Source organism: Panthera onca, chromosome A2 (genome assembly GCF_046562875.1).
Source record: "Panthera onca isolate mPanOnc1 chromosome A2, mPanOnc1 haplotype 2, whole genome shotgun sequence".
NCBI lineage: Eukaryota > Metazoa > Chordata > Mammalia > Carnivora > Felidae > Panthera > Panthera onca.
The window spans coordinates 121,292,172-121,316,999 of record NC_138340.1 but is presented as its reverse complement, the minus strand read 5'-3'; the positions used below and the strand labels follow the sequence as shown (position 1 = coordinate 121,316,999).

General features: G+C 40.6%; 1 protein-coding gene across 4 annotated transcripts in view; it reads right to left on the bottom strand.

Moving 5' to 3' along the window:
• PLEKHA8 (pleckstrin homology domain containing A8) overlaps window positions 1-24,828 on the bottom strand; it is a 92,563-nt gene that overhangs the window by 47,500 nt on the left and 20,235 nt on the right. For 2 of the 4 annotated variants that reach the window (XR_009610094.3, XM_060632811.3), the window contains exons 2-12: window positions 22,312-22,428; window positions 20,948-21,103; window positions 19,442-19,566; window positions 15,728-15,886; window positions 14,692-14,732; window positions 12,805-12,959; window positions 10,520-10,679; window positions 10,044-10,129; window positions 5,572-5,630; window positions 4,657-4,746; window positions 3,919-3,989 (exon numbers count right to left, since the gene is read on the bottom strand). Coding sequence is in view for 3 of the 4 variants with exons in the window: in XM_060632811.3 (XP_060488794.1) it covers window positions 3,919-3,989; window positions 4,657-4,746; window positions 5,572-5,630; window positions 10,044-10,129; window positions 10,520-10,679; window positions 12,805-12,959; window positions 14,692-14,732; window positions 15,728-15,886; window positions 19,442-19,566; window positions 20,948-21,103; window positions 22,312-22,428 (1,219 nt within the window). In the remaining variant the exon portion in view is untranslated. Of the gene's footprint in view, window positions 1-3,918; window positions 3,990-4,615; window positions 4,747-5,571; window positions 5,631-10,043; window positions 10,130-10,519; window positions 10,680-12,804; window positions 12,960-14,691; window positions 14,733-15,727; window positions 15,887-19,441; window positions 19,567-20,947; window positions 21,104-22,311; window positions 22,429-24,828 lie in introns of all 4 variants that reach the window. The other 2 variants (XM_060632810.3, XM_060632809.3) reach the window with 1 other exon arrangement.

The following is a 24,828-nucleotide window of genomic DNA, read 5'->3' as shown; positions in this document are numbered from 1 at the left end:
TACTTACAAGAAGGCTTTCCAAAAGCTCATTTTGATGTGGCATCTGCGAATGGAGGGGTTCAGCTATAGGGTGGACCATTCAACACATCTGCCTAGTGGACCTAACTCTTCCCTTAGAATGAACTCTAGAGAATGCCATAGGACATCTATGGGTTCAAGAACAGCCCTTGACACGAGACCATCCACTCTGATCATTATGACAGGAAATCCAAGTAATGGTTCAAATGCAAAAGGAGGCAGTATAAAGCCTAAGGCCTCCAGATGCTGGATACTCAGTCTAGGTCACAGAACTTCAGCAATATAATGACTATACTTACATTCTCCAGAGAGTTAATACATGTCAAGGCTTCCATTGCGTCATTTAGGATTTTATGTATATCACCCCCACCCCCATTTTCTTTTTTTTTTTTTTTTAATTTTTTTTAATGTTTATTTTCGAGAGAGAGAGAGACAGACAGAGCACAAGTTGGGGGGGGGGGGGGCACAGAGAGAGAAGGAGACAGAATCTGAAGCAGGCTCCAGGCTCTGAGCTGTCAGCACAGAGCCTGACACGGGGCTCAAACTCACAAGCTGTGAGATCATGACCTGAGCTTAAGTTGGATGCCCAACTGACTGAGCCACCCAGACGCCCCTGTATCACCCCCCATTTTTAAGACCACTGAGATCATATAAGTTTTATGAACATTTACCTCAAAACCTGTCTTAAGCAGTGTTTTCAAATTTGGGAGTACTAGTCAAGATTTATCCGTAATTTATCCCTATTATCTTGCTGTTTCTAGATTAGGAAAACTTTCCTGTCATTGGACAACTAGCTAACTATCACAAAAAGGAGGCAAAATTAACTGATTAGTGCTATGGCACTAATTTCAGCACTTTTATTTCAGTTTATTTGTTAATCATTCAGATGCAATCAAAATTCTCAAATAATCAAAATGTAGCCTAGTGACAGGTACCTTCAACGTCCTAGCTCTAGATGAGTGGGTCCCAAACTTTATCATGGATTAGAATCACCCGAAGGACTTGCTAAGTGCCCCATGTCCCTGGAGTTGCTGTCAGCAGGTGTGGGTGGGGCCTGGTAGTCTGCATTTCTACTAAGTTTGCAGGTGATGAAGATGCTCTCCTGGGACCACTTTGAGAACCACTGATCTAGACTGGAGACCTTAGGGAAGGTACTTTTCCTCTCTAGACCTCAGTTTACTCACTGTACAAAAGGAGTACTGGAAGATTAAATGAAATGTTTATCAAGAACCTGGTGCCATTCCTACACTGTGTGCTCTGTAAATAGCAGCTGTTACTACAATGATTCACATTCAATTTTAGAACTTAAAACATGGAAGCTAATTTGCTTATACAAATATAGGCATATACCCTCTCTTTTACCTATATTCCTAAATTTCAGACAAGATATCAGTTCTACTTATAAAGGTAATGCTTTCAAAATGAGAAGAGACGCGGTTAGCCCAGAAGAAATTCGCATCAAGGAGCCTGTTGGCTCAAAGTAGCTAGTGTGTGAACCCTTGTTATAAAACTATTTGTTTGCTCAGAGCTTGCTGCGTCTGCATCTAGAGGGGAGAGTGGGCTGCTTAGAGGAACTTTCTCTTCATACTGAACAGCAGCAGGAAACTAGGGAATTCCTACAAGCAAAAATAGGATTTAAATCATGAAGACTTCTGAACCCATCTTGAACATCAGAAGGAAAGTCTCAAATTTACAGCCCTCTTTTCCTTCCCATTGAAAACCGTGCTGAAGGGGAAGAGAGGGAAGGAAAAACTTACTTTGGTTTTGAAGCAGCATTTCCCTTTCTAGGTTGCCCTCTCTTTGGGACGGCCCAGATTCCAAATCAAGTAAAAAGTAGGGGAGAAAAAGGGCGGATTCAGGGGTGGAGGTCGGGCAGAAAGGGGGATATCCTCGACTTCCTCCCTACCTCCAGGGGGCCAAGCTTCTCTGTTTTCACTTGTGTGTCCTGTAAGCAGTTCTCTTCCGCCTCCAGGAGGGGGCTGAAGGAGGCTAGCACTCCCCCCCCCCCCCCAAGACAGCCACAACACAGCAACAGCATCATGTGACAGGTGGAGCCCACCAGGCACACTGCTGAATCCCACAGCTTCTGTATTTCCTGCAGTGGAGGAACCTACAAGTGTGAAATTTCCACGCTAGGAAGCGAGAGAGAAATTTCTGGTTTGGCACCAGAGCTTTGTAAAGTTTTCATTTCTGATTTGGGACAAATAAGCCCCATTTTCTGGCAGATTATCAACTTCATACGTCATGATGATGAAAATATAAACAAGAGAAGCTATTTTCTATTAAGTGTTTATTATGTGCCACTTTTCTAATCTTTTTATATGCATGAACCTGTTTAATCATTATGACAACGTTTTTAGGGACATGGTATCATCATCCCCATTTTATCGATGAGGAAACCGAGAAACAGGTTAATAAATTGCCAAAGTGGTGCTATCAAGTGGTGGGATCCAGAGAGCCCAAGATCTTAATTTTTCCAAAAGTCGTAAAGTTTGAGGATACTGATTCGGGAGCACTAATTGCTATGGTGAATATACTTTTACTACTGAAATCAGGACACATAGGGGAGAATATCGCAGACTGTCCTAGAATTCAGGGATATAGGAGAAGCCCAGAAAATGCAGGTAGCCCAGGGTTGGTGGAGAAGACCTTTTGTGGGAGAAATGAAGACTTTTGAGGCAGGGGGCCCAAAGTGATTCTGCTTCCAGATCTTTTGTGGCCTTAGCATGTATTTTAATTTCTCAGAATTTGGGGTACCTGTAAAATGGATTGATATGAGGATTAAGTTGTCTAAATTCTTCATAAAGTGTTACAAAAAACCCAGCTTTTTTTGTTTCATGGCACATTAGCAAGTTTCTAGATAGGAAGGCCTCAGAAAATCACATGGAGGGCAGAATCCCTCAGGACTCATGGCCCAGAGGGAAGATGAACAGAAGGAAGAGCTCACGCCTGACACTGACAAAACGTTGCAGGGAATACTGGCTCCCTTTCCCAAACAGAAGCATCTAATACACTCATTTCATTATTTATAATCATGGCTACTTAGAGCTTGACCACATACTCCTCTACATCAAAATAATATAGCGCTTCAAAGTAAGATGGAATTTCAATCCCCACTCCCCACCCCTCATGACTCAAGGCTGACGCTGGGAGAACTTCCTTTAGGCTGAGAGTGAGAGTTCAGTCACTCTCTCAGGAACACTATAAGGATGCTTCCGAGTCGTTAGTGTTTTCCAAAACTAATCTGATAGATCCACCACTTATCTACCCACCCACCCAATGTTTACTAGGCGCCTACAATATTCAGCCACTGCATTAAGATGCTAGAGACACAGGATGGCCTCCTTTGACCAAGGCCTTCATCTTAGTCTCAGGTCTATCACTACGAACACGAGGCATTTGAGGACTATAAGAAGAAGAAGAAGAAGAAGAAGAAGAAGATGATGATGATGACGACGACGACGACGACAACTACCCATCTTTCATTTCACTCCAGAGCAAATTCCCCAAGCCCTCTCTGTTATGGTCTCCAAAACTAGCTTCTCTGGGGATATTGATTTTATAGAACTACACTGTATTTGAAGATTAGGAGGAAATCACTTCTTGAAAATATTACGCTTTCCTATTAAGAGATGGCTCTGCATTGATTCAGCTCTTCTTTAAGATATACTGATTTTTAATAAGCCAGATCTAGATTACCAGGTCACAATCTCATGGGTTCTTTTTTTTTTTTTTTTGTAACAGAGCATATAAGAAACAGACAATAATAACAATGAAATAGAAAAGAAACCAAATGAAATCTGGAAAAGCAGAAATTTCCCCTATTCCCAGTCTCCTCCTCTAGGGGTCTCCATTCCATATCCTATTCAGTGGATCAATCAAAATGTAAAGGACACTTACTCAAGGCTGTCTGGATATCCTTTTCTCCATTTTTCACTTCTGTCAAAAATCCTTTCAAAAATTTGAGACCCCTAAAACAAAAGAGAGGAAGAAATATTATTTTCAACGTCCACTATGTTGAATGAGTATAAAGAAATGGCAGATACCAGCTTCTTCAAAATCTTGGACACAGCAACAGAGGTCAAGTTACATGGCAGTCCTTTCTTCCCTGTCATTTCCCTTTAGTTTGTTCTAGACCCTTCTCATCTGATATACGTAAACAGTGGTTTCCAAAATGTAGTCCCAGGACCAGTGGCTTCAGTACCGCCTAGGAACTTGTTGCAAATGCTAGTTCTGGGCCCCCATTTCTAGGCTTAATGAGTCAGAAAGTCTGAGTTTGGACTGGAGCAATCCACATTTTGAAGAAAGCCCTCCAGGTGACTTGGATGCTGCCAAAGTTTGTGACCCACTGACTTAAAGAGAACCAGTCAAGTCTATCACCCTTTAAGATTCCTATCTTACATATACTGTTAATATTAACAATGTTTATCATCATCAGAAGGACAAAAAAGAGCTGGTGCTCTCTTCATCAGGCCTTCTAGAGAAGGCTACTGGGTTAGATCCCCCACTCAGAAGCAGTCTTTGCAGGGCACTTTTTTTGCTGGTAGCATCTCAACTGAGCTGGATTTCAACTGCTGCCCCATCCCAGCTGCCTCACCTCTTCAGCCACAACAGGGCTTCTGTAGCTGAGTTCCTAACCTGGGCTACGTCTGCCTCCACTTCATGCAGCACTATCTTCTGGAGGGTGGTGAACTCTTCCTTGTTGGTTATATACTTCTGATTTACTTTCTGCAGGAAAAGCAGGGAAACAATCTAAGTTAAAAATGCTAAAGTTATCAAGTAAATCAGTATAACATGGAGATGCATAAACTTGTCAAGCAGGCCTCTAAGAAATCAAAACAAATTAAGCCTCTATTACCTTTTTCCTTATGTTCTCAAGGTACTATGTTTTAGTTGAGAATTCTGTTTCTTTTATTTAAATTTTTTTTTTTTTTATTTGAGAGAGAGAAAAAGTGAGAGCAGGGGAGAGGGGTAGAGGGAGAGAGAGAAAGAATTTTTTTAAAAAAATATTTATTTTGAGAGAGAGAGAGACAGACAACAAACAGGAGACGGGCAGAGAGAGAGGGAGACAGAGAACCTCGAGCAGGTTCCACTGTCAGTGCAGAGTCTAATGTGGGGCTCGAACCCACGAACCATGAGATCATGACCTGAGCCAAAACCAAGAGTAGGACGCTTAACCGACTGAGCACCCAGGCACCCTGAGAGAGAGAGTAAAATTAAGCAGGCTCCATGCCCAGTGCAGAGCCTGATGCGGGGCTTGATCCCATGACCTGAATTGAAATCAAGAGTCGTATGCTCAACCCACTGAGCCACCCAGGCACTCCTTTGTTTGAGAATTCTCATGAGGCTTAAGCTAGAATTAAATAGTCTCAAGGTTCTAAAAATACTGTTTCTAAAGTATTTTTTTTCTGCCTCAGAACCTTTCTCATAGCTGGCCTGTACTTTTCATCTTGAGTATAAAGTCAACAATCATGTGTTTCTGAATGAGATTTCTTGCACTACTCCCTCCAAATATATGATATGGTCTCTGTAGAGACAAGCTTGTACACTCACCTTAATATTTCCAACAAGATCCATTTTAACAGGAGCAAACACCGTAGGGCCAAGTTTGTCTAGAAGAAAAGATTGAAAACATCTTTAAAAAAGCAACGATTTCAAGTGGAAAGTATTTTTTTACAGTGACAAAATTTAGCATGTTTTTTTCCCCCCAATTTTTTTTTTTTTTTTTGCTTTTAAATCATTTTCCAAACATAAGTTTCAAAGGCTTCTAGGATACTATCATCACTTTTTTCTATTACACACCATTCCGGGGTAACTATAATAAGGTCCTAAGTAAGTGTCAAGTGAGGATAATCTTATACGTTCACAGTGCATATTGTAATCTTTACGGCTGCATTGTCCAATGTGGCAGCCACTAAATATGTGGCCACCTATCACTTGCAATGTAGCTATTCCAACTTGAAATGTACTAGAAGTATAAAATACTAGATTTCAAAGACTCAGTATCAAAAAAAGAAGGCAAAATATCTCATTAGCCATTTCTTTATATTGATTACAAGTTAAGATAATATTTTGGATACACTAAATTATATAAAATATATTAAAATTAGTTTAAAAAATCAGTTCATTTGTTTTGTTTTACTATTTTAATGTGTCTGCCAGAAAATTTAAAATCATGTATGTGGTTCGAATATTTCTGTGGGACAGGAGCAGCTAAAAAAATAACGAAGGGTAGAGGTAAAAAGCCAGAAGAGAAAAAAATAATGGAATTCTAAAAAGCATCTGATTGATCCAAGAAAAAAAAAAAGAAAGAAAGGAAGAAAGAAAAAGGGAAGAGGCAGGGACAAAGATAGGTAGCTAAAAAGCTAAAATAGGAAATAAAACAGAATAATAAAAAATTAATTGATTGCCTAGAATTTAAGAAGGGAATAAAAAGAAACAAGGAACAGATAGAACAAATAGAAAATAAACAGCAAGATGATAGAAATAGCAAGACAGTAGACTTAAATTCATCCAAACAATGTAATTCACTATTATTAACAAAAGTACAGGAGAAAAAGATACAACGTCAATAAACACTGAAGATGCATTCTATAAAATTAACTCACTCATGATTATAAAATATTATAAAATACACAAAAGTCAACTGTATCTGTATGCTGTCAATCAACAACTGGAAGATGAAATACTTTTTACAATGGCATCAAAAATCATAAAATTCTAAAATTTATTCTTAACAAAATGTATAAGGCATCTACACTAAAAACTATACAAAACATTGTGAAAATAAAGACTTAAGTAAATGGAGAGAAATAGCATGCTTCCAGATTAGAAGACTCAAAGTTGTTTAAGAAGTAAATTTCCTCCTAATTGGTTTACAGATTCAATATGATCTTAATCAAAATCCTTTCCAATCGGGGCGCCTGGGTGGTGCAGTCGGTTAAGCATCCGACTTCAGCCAGGTCATGATCTCGCGGTCCGTGAGTTCGAGCCCCGCGTCAGGCTCTGGGCTGATGGCTCGGAGCCTGGAGCCTGTTTCCGATTCTGTGTCTCCCTCTCTCTCTGACCCTCCCCCGTTCATGCTCTGTCTCTCTCTGTCCCAAAATAAATAAAAAACGTTGAAAAAAAAAATTAAAAAAAAAAAAAATCCTTTCCAATAGAAATTGAAAAGTTAAAATTTATATGGACATGCAAAGGACCTAGAATTGCCAAAACAATCTTGAAAAAGAATAATAAAATTGGAAAAATTTACATTATCTGATTTCAAGCTTTAATATAAAGGCACAGTAATTAAGACAATATAAGTATTAGCATAAGAAAAAATAAACAGATCACTGGAACAGAAGACAGTACAGAAACAGACCCACACCTAAAAGGTTCACTGATTTTCAACAAAGTGGCCAAAATAATATAAAAGAGAAAATAATGTTTTTTCAAGAAATGGTTTTTGAACAGCCAGATATCACAAAGGGAAAAAAAAAGACTCTCAACCCTTACCTCATACCATACAAAAACTAAGTCCAAGATGTATAAATGTAAATATAAAATCAAAACTAAAAGGTATAAAAAAACTCAAGAGAATATCTTCATGACCTTGGATGTGAACAAAGATTTTTCTTTTTTTAAAAAAAATTTTAATGTTTATTTATCTTTGAGAGAGAAAGAGAGAGAGAGCACGAGCAGGGAAGGAGCAGACAGAGGGAGACACAAAATCCGAAGCAGGCTCCAGGCTCTGAGCTGTCAGCACAGAGCCCAATGTGGGACTCAAACTCACAAACCGTGAGATCATGACCTGAACCAAAGTCAGACACTTTATCGACTGAGCCACCTAGGTGCCCCATAAACAAAGATTTCTTAAGACACCAAAAGCACTATAAAAAGAAAACAGATACATTGGATTTCATGAATGTTAGAAGCTGCTCTTTAAAGACATTAAGAAATAGGCAAGCCACAATCTGGGGGGAAATACTCATAATACATATGTCTACAATGACATGTTTTTGAGAATATATAACGAATCCTTACAATTCAGTAGTAAGAACATTAGCCAACTTAAATTTTTTTTTTTTAACGTTTACTTATTTTTGAGACAGAAAGAGACAGAGCGTGAGCAGGGGAGGGGCAGAGAGAAAGGGAGACACAGAATCCAAAGCAGGCTCCAGGCTCTGAGCTTTCAGCACACAACCTGATGTGAGGCTGTAACTCACAGACCGTGAGTTCATAACCTGAGCCGAAGTCTGACACTTAACCAACTGAGCCACCCAGGAGCCCTGAACATTAACCAACTATTAAAAATGGATTAAAGATTGGAAAAGACTTTACAACGAAGGAGATAGCAAAGGCCAATAAATTATATTAGAAAATGTTTAACATCATTAGTCATCAGGGAAGTGTAGGGGTCAAGGGCAGGCCACACCAAGATGGACCACTTGGAACATGAAGATTATTTTGAGTGAAAAGCAATCAAAACCCAGCAGATCAGGAAAAATTCTTTACCTTCCCCTTGACTGCCTAAATTTACATGGGAAAGGAAAAGCCTGTTCCAGGAAGAGAGCAATTAGCAGATTCCTCTTTACTTAAGAAACTTATCTGCATAACAGCGCAGCCTTGGTTTTCCAACCATCTCCTTTCACCTTCCTACTAATGATCTTCCTCTGTTTTGTATCCTGTCCCCAGACCCCTGCCCCTTTCCTTAGGTCAGGATGTCATATAAGTCTCATGTTGTCTGTCTTTGAAATTTCATGTCTGTGTGGATTTTCTGTATGTATGGCATTACATTTGATTTTCTCCTGTTATTCTGTCTCATGTCAATCTGATTCTTGGGCCAGCTAGAAGAACGTTAAAGGCATAAACTTCTTCCTCCCCAACACAAATTAAAGCCACAAGGATACCTAAACACTCACAGGAATAGCCAGAACCAAAAACTCCAATACCACCAAGTGTTTGTGAAGATGTGAAGCAACCAGAATACTCCCACATTGCTGCTTGAAGTGTATAATTGTGCATTCACTTTTTATAAAGTTAACCAGATGAACCCAATGAATCAGCAATTCTACTCCTGGGTACTTACTCAAGATATGAAAAAATATGTTCACAGACACAATATTCAGAGTGATATAATTTATAATAGCTGCAAACAAGAAACTACGCAAATGTGCATCAATAGAAGAATAAATAAACAAATTGTGGCATGTTCATTTAATAGAATACAATTCAGCAATAAAAAGGAATGAACTACTGATACATGTAACAATAAGGATGAAGACATTGTACTGAGAGAAAAAAACAGATCCACAAGAGTAGATAATGATTCCCCTTACATGAGATTTTAGGAAAGATTAGCAAAACTAATCTATGGTGACAGAAATCAATAAAATGGTCGCCGTCGGGTGCTGAAGACATTCTAGTCTTGATGGGGATACGGATTACGTAGGGGTAGGTGTGTTGGTCAAAAATCACTGAATCATAACACTTAAGTTCTATGTGGGTTATATCTCAACTTCAAAAAAGATACACAAAATTTAAAAATGTGAATTAAAAAGATGCACAGCTAAATAGGTCATGAAGCAAATTTCAACATGCTAGTGATTCCTGGTTCTACTGACTCTATATAAAAAGTAAATGTAATTTGGAGTTAAATTTATACATACAATTTTTAAGCCTTTGAACAAAATGTTTTAACTGGTAAAATGTTTTTCATTATACCAATGGATTTGAAGGTCTGTTCCTCTACTACTTCCACTCTTGCTTGCTTTTGAGTATGATTTCTGGAATACAAAATTCCTATTTTTCCTTATACTACTTTGTGGTCAGCGTTTAATCACAAGCAGGAATAAAACGGAAATGTGGAATAATGCTTAAGGTCACACAGTTTTAATGTACGTTAAACGTACTGCCGGTGACATGCAGAAAGAGCTAAGAAGGGTCACTTCATTGTACATACGGTTCAGGATACTTCTGCAAAACAACAGCAGTGAGACAGATTCCAGAGACTAATGAATTCAAGACAAACGCAGTAACCTTACCTAATACTGGAACCACAGCATAACATGACGCCAAGAATGCTTCTGTGGGAATGCCACTGTCTTCCAGAAGTTCAATGTCACTAAAGCTAATGATATAGAGTGATACAGAGGAGGAAAGATTGAAAATACAACATTAGCACTCTCTGCAATTCAGAAGTAGCCATGAAAACAGCTGCCCCTCTGTAGGGCAAGTCATTTGGCTTGATTTCAGTGATTGCTTTTCTATTATAAAATGGTGCAATAAAATCATTTTCCAAAGACAGTCTAAGAAAGCAAGCTAAAATTTGTTCAGAGTATAGTCTCAATTCAATTCCTTCTCATCCGCTGCTTCAGACAGGTAAACAGAAAAGCACACACGTGGTATAGCATCTCCTCTATTCTGGATAGTATGCCATCATCTGAAAGGAGCACCAGGATTGACTTCCAGAAGGGAAGCTGGTGTCCAACTGTCAGTGACTTTAGAAAGTACACGATACCTGGTATTCATGGTACTAAAGAAAGTCGGGATAACTTCTTGGCCTTCTTCCCAGTGGGATTCTGGAGAGCTACTTGAGGAGTCTGATCCAGGCTGTGCCAAGCTGCTGTCATGATTTCCCAGGTTGTCCTCTCCTTCTTCCTTCATGATCTCACCTTGGACTGTGAACAGGAGATACTTATTATTTATTATAAAATTTAACACACATTCAGTGGTGAATATTTCTAAAACACGGAGCAATATACAGAAATAAAAATCAGTGAAATACTACACAGACACACACACACACACACACACACAACACACATGCACGAATTTGGGTTTAAATACATGTAGATTTGTAAACTGCTTTCACTCAACAGTTTATCATGAATATTTTCATTATCATTCAATACTTTTTAAAATACCATTTTAATGACCATATTGCATCAAGCTCACGTGGAGGGCACTTACGTGGTTTTTAAAATTTCAGTGTTTATAAATACTGTCGATCCTCACTATTAGTGTATTCTGTATTTGCAAATTTGTATTCTTGATAAAGTTTATCTGTGATCCTAAAACCAATGCTTGTGGCACTTTTGCAGTCATTTGTAGACATGTGTACAGTGGTGAAACATTTGAGTTGCCTGATATACACGTTCCCAGCTGAGGTCAACCAAGGTGACAAACTGCCTTCTTGCTTCAGTTCTCACACCATACGCATGTGTTTATACAGGGTCACGCTTTGTGCGTTCTGTTACTGATTTTGCTGTTTGCAAGTGCCCCCACATGCAGTGCTGTCTCATGCTCTGAAGTGTAAGAAGGCTGTGACGGGCCTTATGGAGAAAATACATGTGTCAGGTGAGCTCCATTCAGGCACGAATGAAGCACTGCCATTATAGTACTGCTGACCATGGGTTCAATGTTAATGAATTAACAATACATATTCAGTAAGATGTCTTTAACCAGAAACACACAGAAAACAAGGTTATACACACTGATCAGTCGACGACCAAAATGTGAATAGGGGTTTGCAGGAACCTAACTTTGTATTTCCCCTAAGAGCAATGGTTCAGTATTTACTAACTCAGTGTCTGCAGTGACTTTATAACTACCATGAATAATGAAAATCACTGTAATGTCATAAAGAACATCCCCGTCCACAGACATTTGTCCTTAAACTTGACTATCCTTGAAGACAAATTCCTAGAAGTAAAATTATTGGGTCAAATAAATTACAGTACTGTTTCCACAGAAATTCCCCTGTCTTTATTATTTACTCAAGGGATAAGACATCAGCACTGTGTGGATTGCTTGCCTCAGATTATTAGCTATGAAAACCCTCCTTCTTTGTCCCCAGCTCATCTGGAAAAAAACAGGGTCTTTGTTATTTCAGGGGAGATGAGCAAGAAACTTATTTAAAATTTTATTTTCAAAATAATTATTAAACACTTACAACACAATTAAAAGCTCTAATACAGTTGTCTGGGACTGATCTGAAGTTGGTTTTAGTGGTTAGAGCCAAGGGAATTAGCAAATTTGAAAGGGTGGCATCTGGGGCGCCTGGGTGGCGCAGTCGGTTAAGCATCCGACTTCAGCCAGGTCACGATCTCGTGGTCCGTGAGTTCGAGCCCCGCGTCAGGCTCTGGGCTGATGGCTCGGAGCCTGGAGCCTGTTTCCGATTCTGTGTCTCCCTCTCTCTCTGCCCCTCCCCCGTTCATGCTCTGTCTCTCTCTGTCCCAAAAATAAATAAAAAACGTTGAAAAAAAAATTAAAAAAAAAAAAAGAAAGGGTGGCATCACTACAAGCTCTGACCTGAAGCATAGGACTCTGGCTCGAGGGACACAGAGAAGGCTGGGTGAAAACCTGCTGGTGGCTGGTGAATGGTGATATCCGCAGGCCTTACCAGAAACCAGGAGGACAGCAACCTGAACTGCCATAACTTTATACTCTGTTAAGTCTGACATCATAGTTTAAGTTCAAAGGATCTTGAGACTTAGAGTAGAGGGCCAGTGAAATCCTCATATTCTCTAAAAAGTCAGCACAGACAGCTGCTGCCCACTGCAGCCCACGAACATCACAGAACAGTGAATAGGTAAATTCTCTTCATTCTGCCTTCTCAACACTGGGTCAGATGGGCTGGCACAACGCTGGAGTGACCTATGTTATCCAGCTAATGTCTGCCTTAGGCACTCCTAGCACATGGTCTTGAGGCCAATGCCTCAAGTGTCACATCATGGATAAAGAATCAAACTCCCAAGACCCTACTGTTCAATGGTTTGCTTCAGACTTTACTTTCATTTTTACCTGTTATATTATCGTCTGTATTTTCTTCACTTGATATGCTGCAATCTATCTCTGCAGGTTTCAAATATAAGCTCTTATTTTTCATTAGGATTTCTTCATCATCATTGATTTCCATATGTAAAGATCCATTTTCACAATTGTTTAACTCCATTTGCCTGAAATTTTTTATAAGGAAAAAAAGGCAAAAAGTCCAATTATTTGGTCTTAAATAGACTGCACAGGTAGATCTTGAAAGAGAGGAAGGGTTCACAAGCACCAACTACTTTTAACAGTGATTAGAAACCACTATTGTTGGGGCGCCCGGGTGGCTCAGTCGGTTAAGCATCCGACTTCGGCTCAGGTCATGATCTTGAGGTCCGTGAGTTCGAGCCCCGCGTCAGGCTTTGTGCTGACAGCTCAGAGCCTGGAGCCTGTTTCAGACTCTGTGTCTCCCTCTCTCTCTGCCCTCCCCCGTTCATGCTGTCTCTCCCTGTCTCAAAAATAAAATAAACGTTAAAAAAAAAAAAAAAGAAAGAAACCACTGTTGTTAAATCGGCCAAACGTCTCAGCCTCCTGCCTCCAAGGCAGGTATGTGCCTGTGACGGAAGCAGGCCTGTCTGCCAACTGGAGGTCTGAAATCAAAGAGCCATTCCTGGCTTTTCATGGACCCTCAGTGGATTCAAACTTCCTGCTCCCCACCAGCAACAGGAAACAGTCATTGACAGCTCTTTGGTTTTCAATCAGTTTTCTACATGGACACATTTAACAGTTTTCTAGCTTTTCTCAGCTTCTTCCTGGGAAGTTGTTTCTCTCTCTTCAGCTCTCAGAATCACTGGCCACTCCTACCTGTTTGCCTACCAGCTAACTGTCCAGAAGCTACATGCTGTGGTCAGGGGAGAATACTCCCTAAAAAGTTACGTGTGACAGAAAAGAAGCAGGAGAACACAGGATACATCCTGAGAATAGGCTGTTCTTTGGGGTGACAGGAAAAGTGTTTAACAGGCAAGTAGAAGAGCTGTTTTGTTAAAGGGACAACCGTGATGCCTTATCGTAAGTGATTATATCTAGCCAAATAAGAACAAAAATATTTCCTTCTAATAAAAACAAAGACAAAGGGGCTAAGCTATTTGGTGACTCCAGGAAAAGTATTTATGTTTTAAAGAAATGCCATATTTCAACTTAGCAATTAAAAATGTAGGAGTATATTAAGGAAATGTCAGACACAAAAAATCTACAAAGATGTTCCCAGTAGAAATATCTAGAACAAGAAAAAAATGGTAACCAAATTGGAACAATCCTTGTACTAAAGCAAACAATAGTATACAAAGAGATGAAATGTTAAGTAATAATTTGAAAGGACAAATATAGGGAGTAAGTCAAAATACAGGAATGTTTATATAAAATAATAACTGAATAAAGACCCCAAATAATAAGAACACAACTATGAAAATGTGTACTTTTTTTCTAAAATCAAAGGATCATTTAGAGGAATAGTTTAGATTTTGATATTAAGTTTTTTATTCAACTTGTAAAGCTACCTAAGCTTTTTATTTTTAAATAACATAAAATCGTACTGTCTTTTCTGGATAAAAGCATACTGAAGTCAATGCCTGGCTCCTCCACGAGAGGCGGTTCCAACCCTCGGCACACTAGAGTGATGAAAAGTTACTACATGTGGAGGGCAGATTCATCCACAGATGAGGGAGAATGCAGACATCTCCCTGGGCAGTCAGAGCTGAGTGTAAGATCTGCATGGCTTCAAGCTCACCCCAAAGTGGAAGATGAGATACTGTTTCTTTCTGGCACCACCTCAAATCATGATCAGCATATTTTTATTTCTTTTAAACCAACAATAAAAAATTACTTTTTTATTTTTAGAAAGAAGAAAAAACAAAAGAGTTACTGTACCTTTCCAATGAATTATGAATCGGTATAATAGGATGTTTCATCTTTAAAAGAAGCAAAAAAATGAAAGCTTCGTGTTAAATTTCCAACAGAGCATATTCAGAGTCTTATCACATATAAAAGTGGTAAATATGACCATAACATAACTGCTCCACTCAAAGGAACAATTTTAGATTGTTCCCCAAAGGGAGTCATTGATCTCAACCAGTCCTCTGTATTTTTTCAAACAAGTGTACCCAAATTTCTAAGGAAAAGGAAGATGGGTCTTTTGAAGGATCTAATTACCATAGCCAAACTTTTGGTGGTTGGATTTCTTGTAATTAAGATTCTGATGCAGCACCGTTTCAAATACTAGAAGTATAAACAGTATGGAGGCTCCTATCCTTAAGGTAATTTCAATACAGAGTAACGCTAAAATAGGGGCATGCATAGAGGAGAAGCTCCTAGACCAACTTACGGATTCAGGAAAGGAGAGATTCAATCTTGAAGGATGAGGAAGTGCTAACCAGGGAAAGGTAAGTGAGAAAGAACAGCATTCTTGGCACTGGGAAATGGTGCAAAGATGTCACGGGGGGGGGGATATATGTTGTTAGTATGTTCAGCTAGGTAATGACAAAGAGGCTGGTGGTGTGAGAAGGGGTTAAGAAGTTCTGACTTTAACCTTTGGCGATGAGGAAGGCATGGCGTGGCTTAGGGTAAAGTGGTCCAGTTTATACTGCATGAATGGAAATACCATCGGCTGCCTGGAAGGTCAGGGTGAAAGCAACTAGTTAGAAGGCAACCACAAATCTTGGCAAGATTCACTGGATAAGGAGGCTGATAAGAGGCTAGCTACATCAGAGACAGGTTTAGGTGGTAAAATTGCCAAAACAAATGGACATGGGGGACTGAGGACCGAAATATGTGAATGGACATAAAGGAAAGTCTACTAAAAAAATGTCTTTCTCAGTCACTAAAGGGGGATGGATAACATTGTTCACTATATCATTTTTTAACTTTTCCTCATGCCCTCCTGCGGCCAACCTGAGCTGGCCTTTACCTTGTTGGACTTCAGCATGGCCAGCTGCGGTGAACCTGGGGGAGTGCGATAGAGCAGTTCAGAGGTGAAGGCTGCATTTGCGATCTGCATGCATTCTTCCAAAGTCTTCAGAAAAGTATTGCAGGTTGATTTCAGCAAAGTTCCCACATCAATTCCCTCCTATGAAACAACGAGAGTGGAAGACTCCTTTACCTTGCCAAAAAAGAAAGAGCCCAATTGTGGAATGTCCTTAGAGGTTTTTATCCACAGTGCAGTAATAATGTACCCACCTATTTTGCTGGACGAATATGTACATCAATTACAAAAGAAAAATAACGAGTGTGTCCACTTTATCTACTAACCATAGACAAGCCTTACCCTCAATCTGACCCTTCAACACTCACACCCCCTACTCCAGATGAAGGCAACAAATTTCTTCAGTTCAACAGTATTAGATGCTGGAACTGTGCCAGGTGCTGGGCACAGAGCCCTCAGGTCTTATGTAAGGGGGTGGCAGGCATGAAACGGAATCACACAGACTAAAGAACTGTGGAATCAATGGAGAAATGTCTCCCATTGAGTAAAAATGAGGTTCTAGAAGAGAAGCATTAGAAACCATAAATTCATTGTTTACTTTCAAATGAGGTTTTGGTTTTTGTTTTTTCAATATATGAAATTTATTGTCAAATTGGTTTCCATACAACACTCAGTGCTCATCCCAAAAGGTGCCCTCCTCAATACCCATCACCCACCCTCCCCTCCCTCCCACCCCCCATCAACCTTCAGTTTGTTCTCAGTTTTTTTCCAATATATAAAGTTTATTGTCAAATTGGTTTCCATACAACACCCAGTGCTCATCCCAAAAGGTGCCCTCTTCAATACCCACCCCCCCTCCCTCCCTCCCCCCATCAACCCTCAGTCAAATGAGGTTTTTGGATTTCAGTACAGATGAGTTTGAGAGGTTTTAGCAACTGTAATTCTTTTGAACATCATTTTTCTTCCAGTTATTTTACTTGCTCAGGGTGTTTTTCCTCTGAATATTGGTATTAGTCAGTTGTTCAGGAAATTGAGGTCATACCCCAACTAGAGAGTACAGTAGACACATCTTAGTGGTATAAAAGAAACTAGATTGGGCCCAAGATGGAGTCGCTCATGCTAAGCCTCACATTAGCGACTCAAAATCTCCAAGTTTCTATGCTTGGTTATCCTAGACAAGGCAGGCCTAGGGTCAAGCGATCAGCACAAGGTACCTGACCCAGCTCCAAGATTTCCCTTTGCTCTACATAAGGAAAGTAACCCTGCTTTAACTAATCAGCAAATGCCCAGTAGAACTTCCTTGTTCCTGCTCACTTTGGTCTATAAAAATCTCTAGCCCTGTACAGCTTTTCAGAGCTCCTTTCTATCTGCTAGATGGGATGCTGCCCAATTCATGAGCTGCTAAATAAAGTCAGTAAGATTTTTAAAATTTACTCAGTTGAATTTTTCTCTTTTAAGAGTAGCCTCTGTATTTTCTTCAATTTTGTATTTCTAACAAGCTAGCAGGTGATTTTACTGGTTGTGGACCACTATGGTTCTGACACTGATTATGAATGCATGGGTTTTCTCATACCACCAAGCAAACCTCTGACAGCAGCTGGGTGTCTACAATTCAACTAAATAGTGACACTATCTACCTGAAGATAAGTGTCAGATTTCACAGGGTAAGGGCTCAGTCCGGCAGGGCTGCTCTACAACCCTCACTTCAGACACCGATGTCAAGTCCAGCTTGTCCCCTGTGCTTCTGACTGACCTGCTACAGACTGGAAGTTCCACCCCCCTCCTTTCAGTTGATTAATTTGCTAGAGCTGCTTACAGATCTCAGAGAAACATTTTACTCACTAGATTGCTAGTTTATTAGAAAAGGATACAACGCAGAAACAGATGCATAGGGCAAGGCACCTGGGAACAGGCTCAGAACTTCCATGCTCTCTGATCACTTTCACTGAACCTTCATGTGTTCACCAACTCAGGGGCTGTCTGGACCCTGTTCTTGGGGTTATGGAAACTTCATTTCATAGAATATTGATGAAATCATTAGCCACTTGGGATTAAACTCAATCTTCAGCCCCTCCTCCTTCCCAGGAGATGAGGGTGGGGGTGGGTGAGTGGGTCTGAATGTTCTCACCCTCTAATCACATGGTTGGGTCCTAGGTCAACCAGGCCTCTGGCTTAGGCACTTTAAGAGAAGTCTCCTCAACACAACAAAAGGCAACTTAATCATTCTCATCACAGGAAATTTCAAGGGTTTTAGGATCTCTGCCAAATACATACTTCTTATGAAGACCAAATATATATTTTGTATTATAAATCACAATATCACAACCATAGTTTCATGAGCAAGTTCCCAAGGCACCCTTGAATTAAAAATTGTTATGTTCACATTTTCCCTTCCCATTAGATCAGGAGGGCTTCCCCACCTTGGTGCGACTGACGTGAGGGGCTGGCTCATTTTTGTAGTGGGGGGAGAAGGGGGAGAGCTCTCCTGCTCACGGCAGGATGTTAAGCAGCACCCTAGCCTCTATACGGTGGATGCCAATGGCACTCCTTCAGCTGTGACAACCAGAAATGTCTCCCGCGGGGCAAAATTGCTCTGGGCTGAGAATCACTGCTCTGACCTATAAACACCCCAAGAGCAGGACTGAAATGTTCTTTTGGTATCCCTCTCCTCTCCTCCCCCAGCACAGCGTCTGGTACACAACAGGCAGTTGCTGAATGGATAGGAGAACCCAAAAGGAAGTGAATGAAAATGAGTTAAATCACCCTTCTTTAGAAACACTGAAAGCACACATACCACTAGTAACATAATATTCTTCTACTAAAACCATTAATTAGAATCCGCAGGTTCTTCATTTTGTAGGCACTGCTGTTTAGATTATAATTACTCTGAGAGTAGAACAGAGACCCTCTGGGGGTAGTGTGAGCCATTCAATACCCAACACCAGACAGGTCTTTTAATATATTTTTTAGGATGAATGAATGAATGACAGCTTTATTAATAAACATTAAAAATCACAATCCTTACTGACAATGGATGGAAAAGAAAGCTGTGTCTCCATCTCTGAAAGCACTCGTCTACACTAAAGCAACAATTGCTATTTCACCAATAAAATCCTGTTACAGGGGTACCTGGCTGGCTTAGTCAGTAGAGCATGCAACTCTTGATCTCCCGGTCGTGAGTTCAAGCCCCATGTTGTGTATAGAGCTTATGTAAAATAAAATAATAACATAAAATAAAATAAAATAATAAAATAAAATAAAAATAAAATAAATACAATAAAATAAAATCTTGTTAGTCTTATCAAAGGTGACAGATACACATTACTGAAAAACATGATGCTGGCATGTTAGCAGCCACACCTACAGAAGTAGCTGTGCTAGACAGGGAAGGCTGTATTTTAAAAAGTGATGCAAATGGGGAGAAGCATATTTTAGTACACCAGCAGCAACGTTAAAGGTTCCAAAGGGTACCAATTAATCCTGAATTCATTCTGTGAAGGAAAACTATATGCCTCCATATGCTGAAATGCATTTTTTGGTATCCCAAAAATGCACCTTTCTTCTCTCTTGAATTTTGTTACTTTTTCCTCCAGAAAAAAAGTAAATTCCAAAACGGTCAGGGATTGTGTGAGAGTAAGCATTACCTGTAAGCAACATCTGGCACTATTTTTCACGTGGCTAAGACAAGTAATATTTTACCTCAGAATTGGACACACCGATTGCGGTCACTTCTTTTGTTTTATCTACTTGCTGAACGAGGAGGTCACAGTAGAGTCTCAGTTCCGACATTTTGGTTTTCAAGTTTTCAGTGTTTTCAGCAAACTCTAAATAATAAAATGATAATGATGTAATTATCAGGATAAATAAACAATTTACTAGTTAGCATACCATGGAGTGGAATATATAACCTGTATCTAAAGTCAGATGTTTATGGTATGGGTTATAGATAGGATGTGAGTGAAGATATGAGGGCAAGAAAAACAGAATAAAGAGATTTCTGGTCTTTTGTAATCTATATTATTTTTGGGGCCAAGGTACTGAATGATCACCAGTACAGGAAGAAGGACACAGCATACTTTTTATCCCTTAATGTCAGAACTGGGAGCAAAGAGTCAGTGGTTCAGAATTTTGGTATTTGCTACAGTTTTCCCTATCTGTAAAATGGGGTCATAGCTATCTACCTGCTAACAGTGCTCAAAACTGGGAAACTGTTCTGTAACGTGCAATTACCACTAATAAGATGGCTTGTTAATTCACAGAACTGGTTCAGCATGGCACCTGTCAAAGCTAATGACACCCTCTGTGCACCTGCTGAGACCTCATTAGCACAGTGCTCCAGCTGCTCCCTCACTGAGGGCTCAGCTAGTCATTATCACTTCTGTTTTTTGTCCCATGAAAAAGCTGCATGTTACAACCTGATCTGAGTCAAAGCTGACAGTGTCTAGAATTTGCTCCTGAGTTAGCATTAAAAAACAACCAAGGAAGAGGCCATTTTACTGTGTCTACTTGAAGAGTCAAGTACATCTGCCACATCTGTCATGAGAAAGAGGCCTCATCTCCCGCCTCTCTCTCTAGGTGCATATATATGGGTGGGGGGCTGGGAAGGTGGTGGTTAGGGCTCAGGCACTCTTCCCATAGTCCACATAGAAAGCTGTGCCATGGTTCTCAGGAGACAACGATGTCAAGTTAATGAGCATTAAGCAGCAGCAACCCGGCAATGAGTATCCATCCCACCCCAGGGAAAGGGAGGGGAAAGTGGGGTCCTACTGCAGAAAGTGCCCTGATCCAAGGCTCAGCTATTCTTTACCAAAGGTCAACTCTGTGCCAGACTGGGTCCTAGACAGTTTAGTATAATGATGAATCCTACGGCAATCCTTCTAATGTACACTTTTACATCTTTTTAAAATAAGAGGAAGCCGAGAGTCAGAGAGATTAAGTGACCTATGCCAAGGCCGAAGGCCAGTACCTACAAAGCCATGATTTGAATCCAGCTGTATCTGGCTCCAACACCTGTACTCTTTCTACTATGAGATGCCAAGAGAGAGGAGTTAGATACAGACTGTGGTTTAAATTCCAGATGTATATGGCATTTGCAGGATATAAAAAGCTGGCTAGGTGGTCAGAGGCAAGATACAAATATGGGAACCCAGAGATGCCAGTGGGTGATTCCCAAGCTTCCCAGACCACAGAACAATCGATACTTGCCTTTTTCCTTCTGGGTCCTACTGTCTGTTAGGCAAGCCTTGGCTGACCCCAGGGCTACCAGCCACCGCTGTCTCTCAGCCACGCTTCTGGCCTTCAGGTAGAAATACTGCTCCCCAGGGATTATCAGGTCCATGCGCGTGTTATCTACAGAATGAACTGACAGCAGGCAGAGGGAGGTCAGAAGCTTAGAAGAGCTAGGGTGCCTGCGTGGCTCAGTCCGTTAGGCGTCCGACTTTGGCTCAGGTCATGATCTGACCCCACGTCGGGCTCTGTGCTGACAGCTCAGAGTCTACAGTCTGCTTCGGATTCTGTGTTCCTCTCTTGCTCTGTCCCTACCCCGCTTGTGCTCTGCCTCTCTCTCTCTCAAGAATAAACAAACATGAAAAACAAACTGAAGATAAAAGAAACTTAGAAGAGCTCTATCTGGTGCCCTACCCTACCCAAATTCAAGAGCTCAACTGGTGCCAGTCATTAAAGGCTTCTTCCAAGGGGGGATGCCAGCCCTTACCACCTCCCCTGTTTATTTATCTCTTTCTAGGTGCCTCTGCTGATGAAAAGGAAAAACCTTGGCTGGCTCCAAGGTATCACCAAGACTAAAAAAGTAGTACTCAATTCTCCTTATCAGAATAGAGATAGAATCTTTCTTTTGGCTTGTGTGTGTAAAGTATGCTGCTCTGAGGCCAAAAAGGCTTGCACGCCCGTAAGTAAGGGTGTGCCTCTGTACCTTCTTGGGTTTATTGGAAAGCAATCAAGAACACACTATTCTTCCTTTTCTACTGTCCTTCACAAGTTAGAGCAAAAGTGCGAGAATTGCCTCGGAGACCTTCAGGAGAAGAAATAAGCAAACCACACTCTCCTTCACCCCCTACCTCACCCCAAAATATCCTTCTAATCTGTTTTGAAGCTTCATCTTCTCAGCATGTCTCAAGATGTCTCCAAACCAAGAAGTAAAGGCTATTTGCAGGTCTTTATGCGTTTGCTTGTTTTAAGTAATGTGGTGGTGGTGAGAAGGTGTGTGTGTGTGTCCTGATTTATACACAGAAGTGTTTGATGCTACAGTAAAAAGACTTACATAAACTTTGCAAAGAGTCCCTGGCTTCAGGTGAGCAAGTGAATCAAGAATGAGCACTAGATGTGTGGTGAAGCACGTTGCTCTCATTTATTTTGATACCTTTTAAACAACCTCCCTGTAAAAATTGTCTGCAGTTTTAGGTCTTATTTGTAAGGCTTTCTTTTGGGACATAACACTATGTATCTCTGTACTACAGGAATAGCAGAGAAAGGCACGCAGAGGCCAGTCCTTTTTTTATTTTGTGGGGGAGACAGAAAGAAAAAGAAAACTTAGAAATGCCTTGGTTTCTCACCTTGAATTTCACAGACCGCCATCTGGATGCTCCCTTTGCAACCTTTCCAGGCATCTTCAGGAGAATCATAATAGGATAATATCCCCCCACAGAGAAGGAACCATCGAGGCTGCCAACCTGAAAACAGAAGCAAGAGCAGGTCTCAATTATGGCCTCCATGTGAGGTGCCTCTCAGGACACAGGAGCGGGACCTGATAAAGGAAGCTGGGTCCCAGCTCCGAGGAGCTTAAATTCCAGGGGAAATTCTAAGGGAAAGAAGTAGGTTAGAAAATACCAGTATGCGTGATCTCATTTTTAAAATTAGAAACAAACACCCATAGGGGCATATATTTTTAGTCACATAATGTATAGAAGTCTGCAAGGGCCAGGAATATAGTGATGATTCTGATGATAGTTAATAGGATTACCGATGATTTTTATTCCTTTTTCCATTAATATAGTACTAGTAATCTTTGATTTTTAATTTTCTTTTAATATTTATTTTTGAAAGAGAGAGAGAGAGAGAGAGTGGGAGTGGGGGAGGGCAGAGAGAGAGGGAGACACAGAATCCGAAGCAGGCTCCAGGCTCTGAGGTGTCAGCACAGAGCCTGATATGGGGCTCAAACCCACAAACTGTGAGATCATGACCTGAGCCGAAGTCAAAGTCAGACACTCAACCGACTGAACCAACCAGGTGCCCCTGATTTTTAATTTTTTTAAGGTAAAAGATTATTGTTTCCTGAACATTATCGTTTTCTTTTTGTTTGTTTGTTTTAGTGTTTATTTTTGAGAGAGATATAGGCAGAGCACAAGCAGGCTTCAGGCTCTGAGCTGTTAGCACACAGCCCAATGCGGGGGCTTGAATCCATGGGCCACGAGATCATGACCTGAGCCGAAGTCGGATGCCTAACCCACTGAACACCCAGGCGCCCCATGAACGTTATCGTTTTCATATACTTGCTCTTCTCTCCTTTGGTTAAGAACAATTATCCCGAACTTAGAAATAAGGCAAAAGATTACATGGCTCTGAAAGACGACTTCAACCACCTCCATTTTGAGCTCAGTCTGTACTTTCTGATTAAGTTCTTGCCAGCTTATCTCTCTTAACTCAGGCAAAAGACCCCACAGGCAAAGCCTCCAGTGATGGGAACTGAAACTACTCCCTCAAGCAATTAACTACTGCCCTGACTCCAGCAAGACCCTGCACGATTGACCCCAAGATAGTGACTGACCTGACCTTTACTGCCCAGCACTGGTACCCACTGACCCTTCCCCCACATTTTCCTTACATAATAAACCCACAAGTATTTTCAGCACTATGGAAACAGTCTTTGAGATACCAGTCCACTGTCTTCCCGGTGTGGGCCTCACTGAAATAAATTCCTTTCTTGTGTCACCACTACTCATCTCTCTGTCTTTGGATTTTGTCAGCAGGGAATGGCAGATCCTGGTCTGTTTGGGCCCCCAGGGCCAGGTGCTCTTATACCTGTGTCCTGCAGCCCTTTCAACATCATCGAGAGTTACAGAGTGCAAACAAGCCTGTGTGGGGGCATATGAGCCCTAGGAGAAGGTAACTTTGACTTATTACTTAGCATTGATCCACTGTAATGAAATAATCTTAAAACATTCAAGGGCTTAACAACTTTTACTTTGGAGAATTTCAGGGGACAAACCATATTTGGTTGAAATATACATCTTATCTAGTCCTCTTACAAATTTATATTCTAGGCAACCAAAATTATTTGCTATCTTCCTGCTTCTGGGCTTTTGCCTGAGTTGGATCTTTTTTCTAAAATGTCATCTCTGACTATTTCTGCATAAGCCTTGTCAGTCTCCTCAGTCAGATATACACATATTATTTTCTCTGAAATGTTATAGCCCTTTAGGGATACATTTTTCTCATGACACTCTTCTGGGGCTGAGGCAGACAGAGAGAAGACCAGGAAAAGCTTTGAGCAGAGCCCTAGGGGCTGCTTAGGTACAGATGTCCGATGACTGATTCACACAAACCAAGAGGCCTGAGACCCAAGAAGAGCTGTGGTTCCATCCAGGTCAGAAAGCAGGAAAAGACCAATGTTGCAGCTCAGGCAGGAGGAATTCCCTCTTTCTTGGCCTTTTTATTCTATTTAGGTCATTGATTGATTAGATGAGACCCACTCATATTGGGGAAGGCAATATACTCAGTCCACCAATTCAAACGTCAATCTCATCTAGAAACATGCTCACAGACACACCCAGAAAGATGTTTGGCCACATGGCCAGGCACCTCATGGCCCAGGCACACTGACACATAAAATGAGTCATCACATCATATGTTAACTTGGATTTAAATCAAAAAAATAATAATAACAAAAAAAATTAATCATCACACACCATTAATTTTAAGACATACCATTATTTTGTTTAACACAAGAAAAAAAAATACCTGGCCATTAATCAATGACACGGCGCTGCTTCTGCTTCCTGATTTCAGCTACTAAAATGTGGAATAATGTCTACAAATTGAAAAACTGTGGCACTAAACTAGGTTTAGCTTAT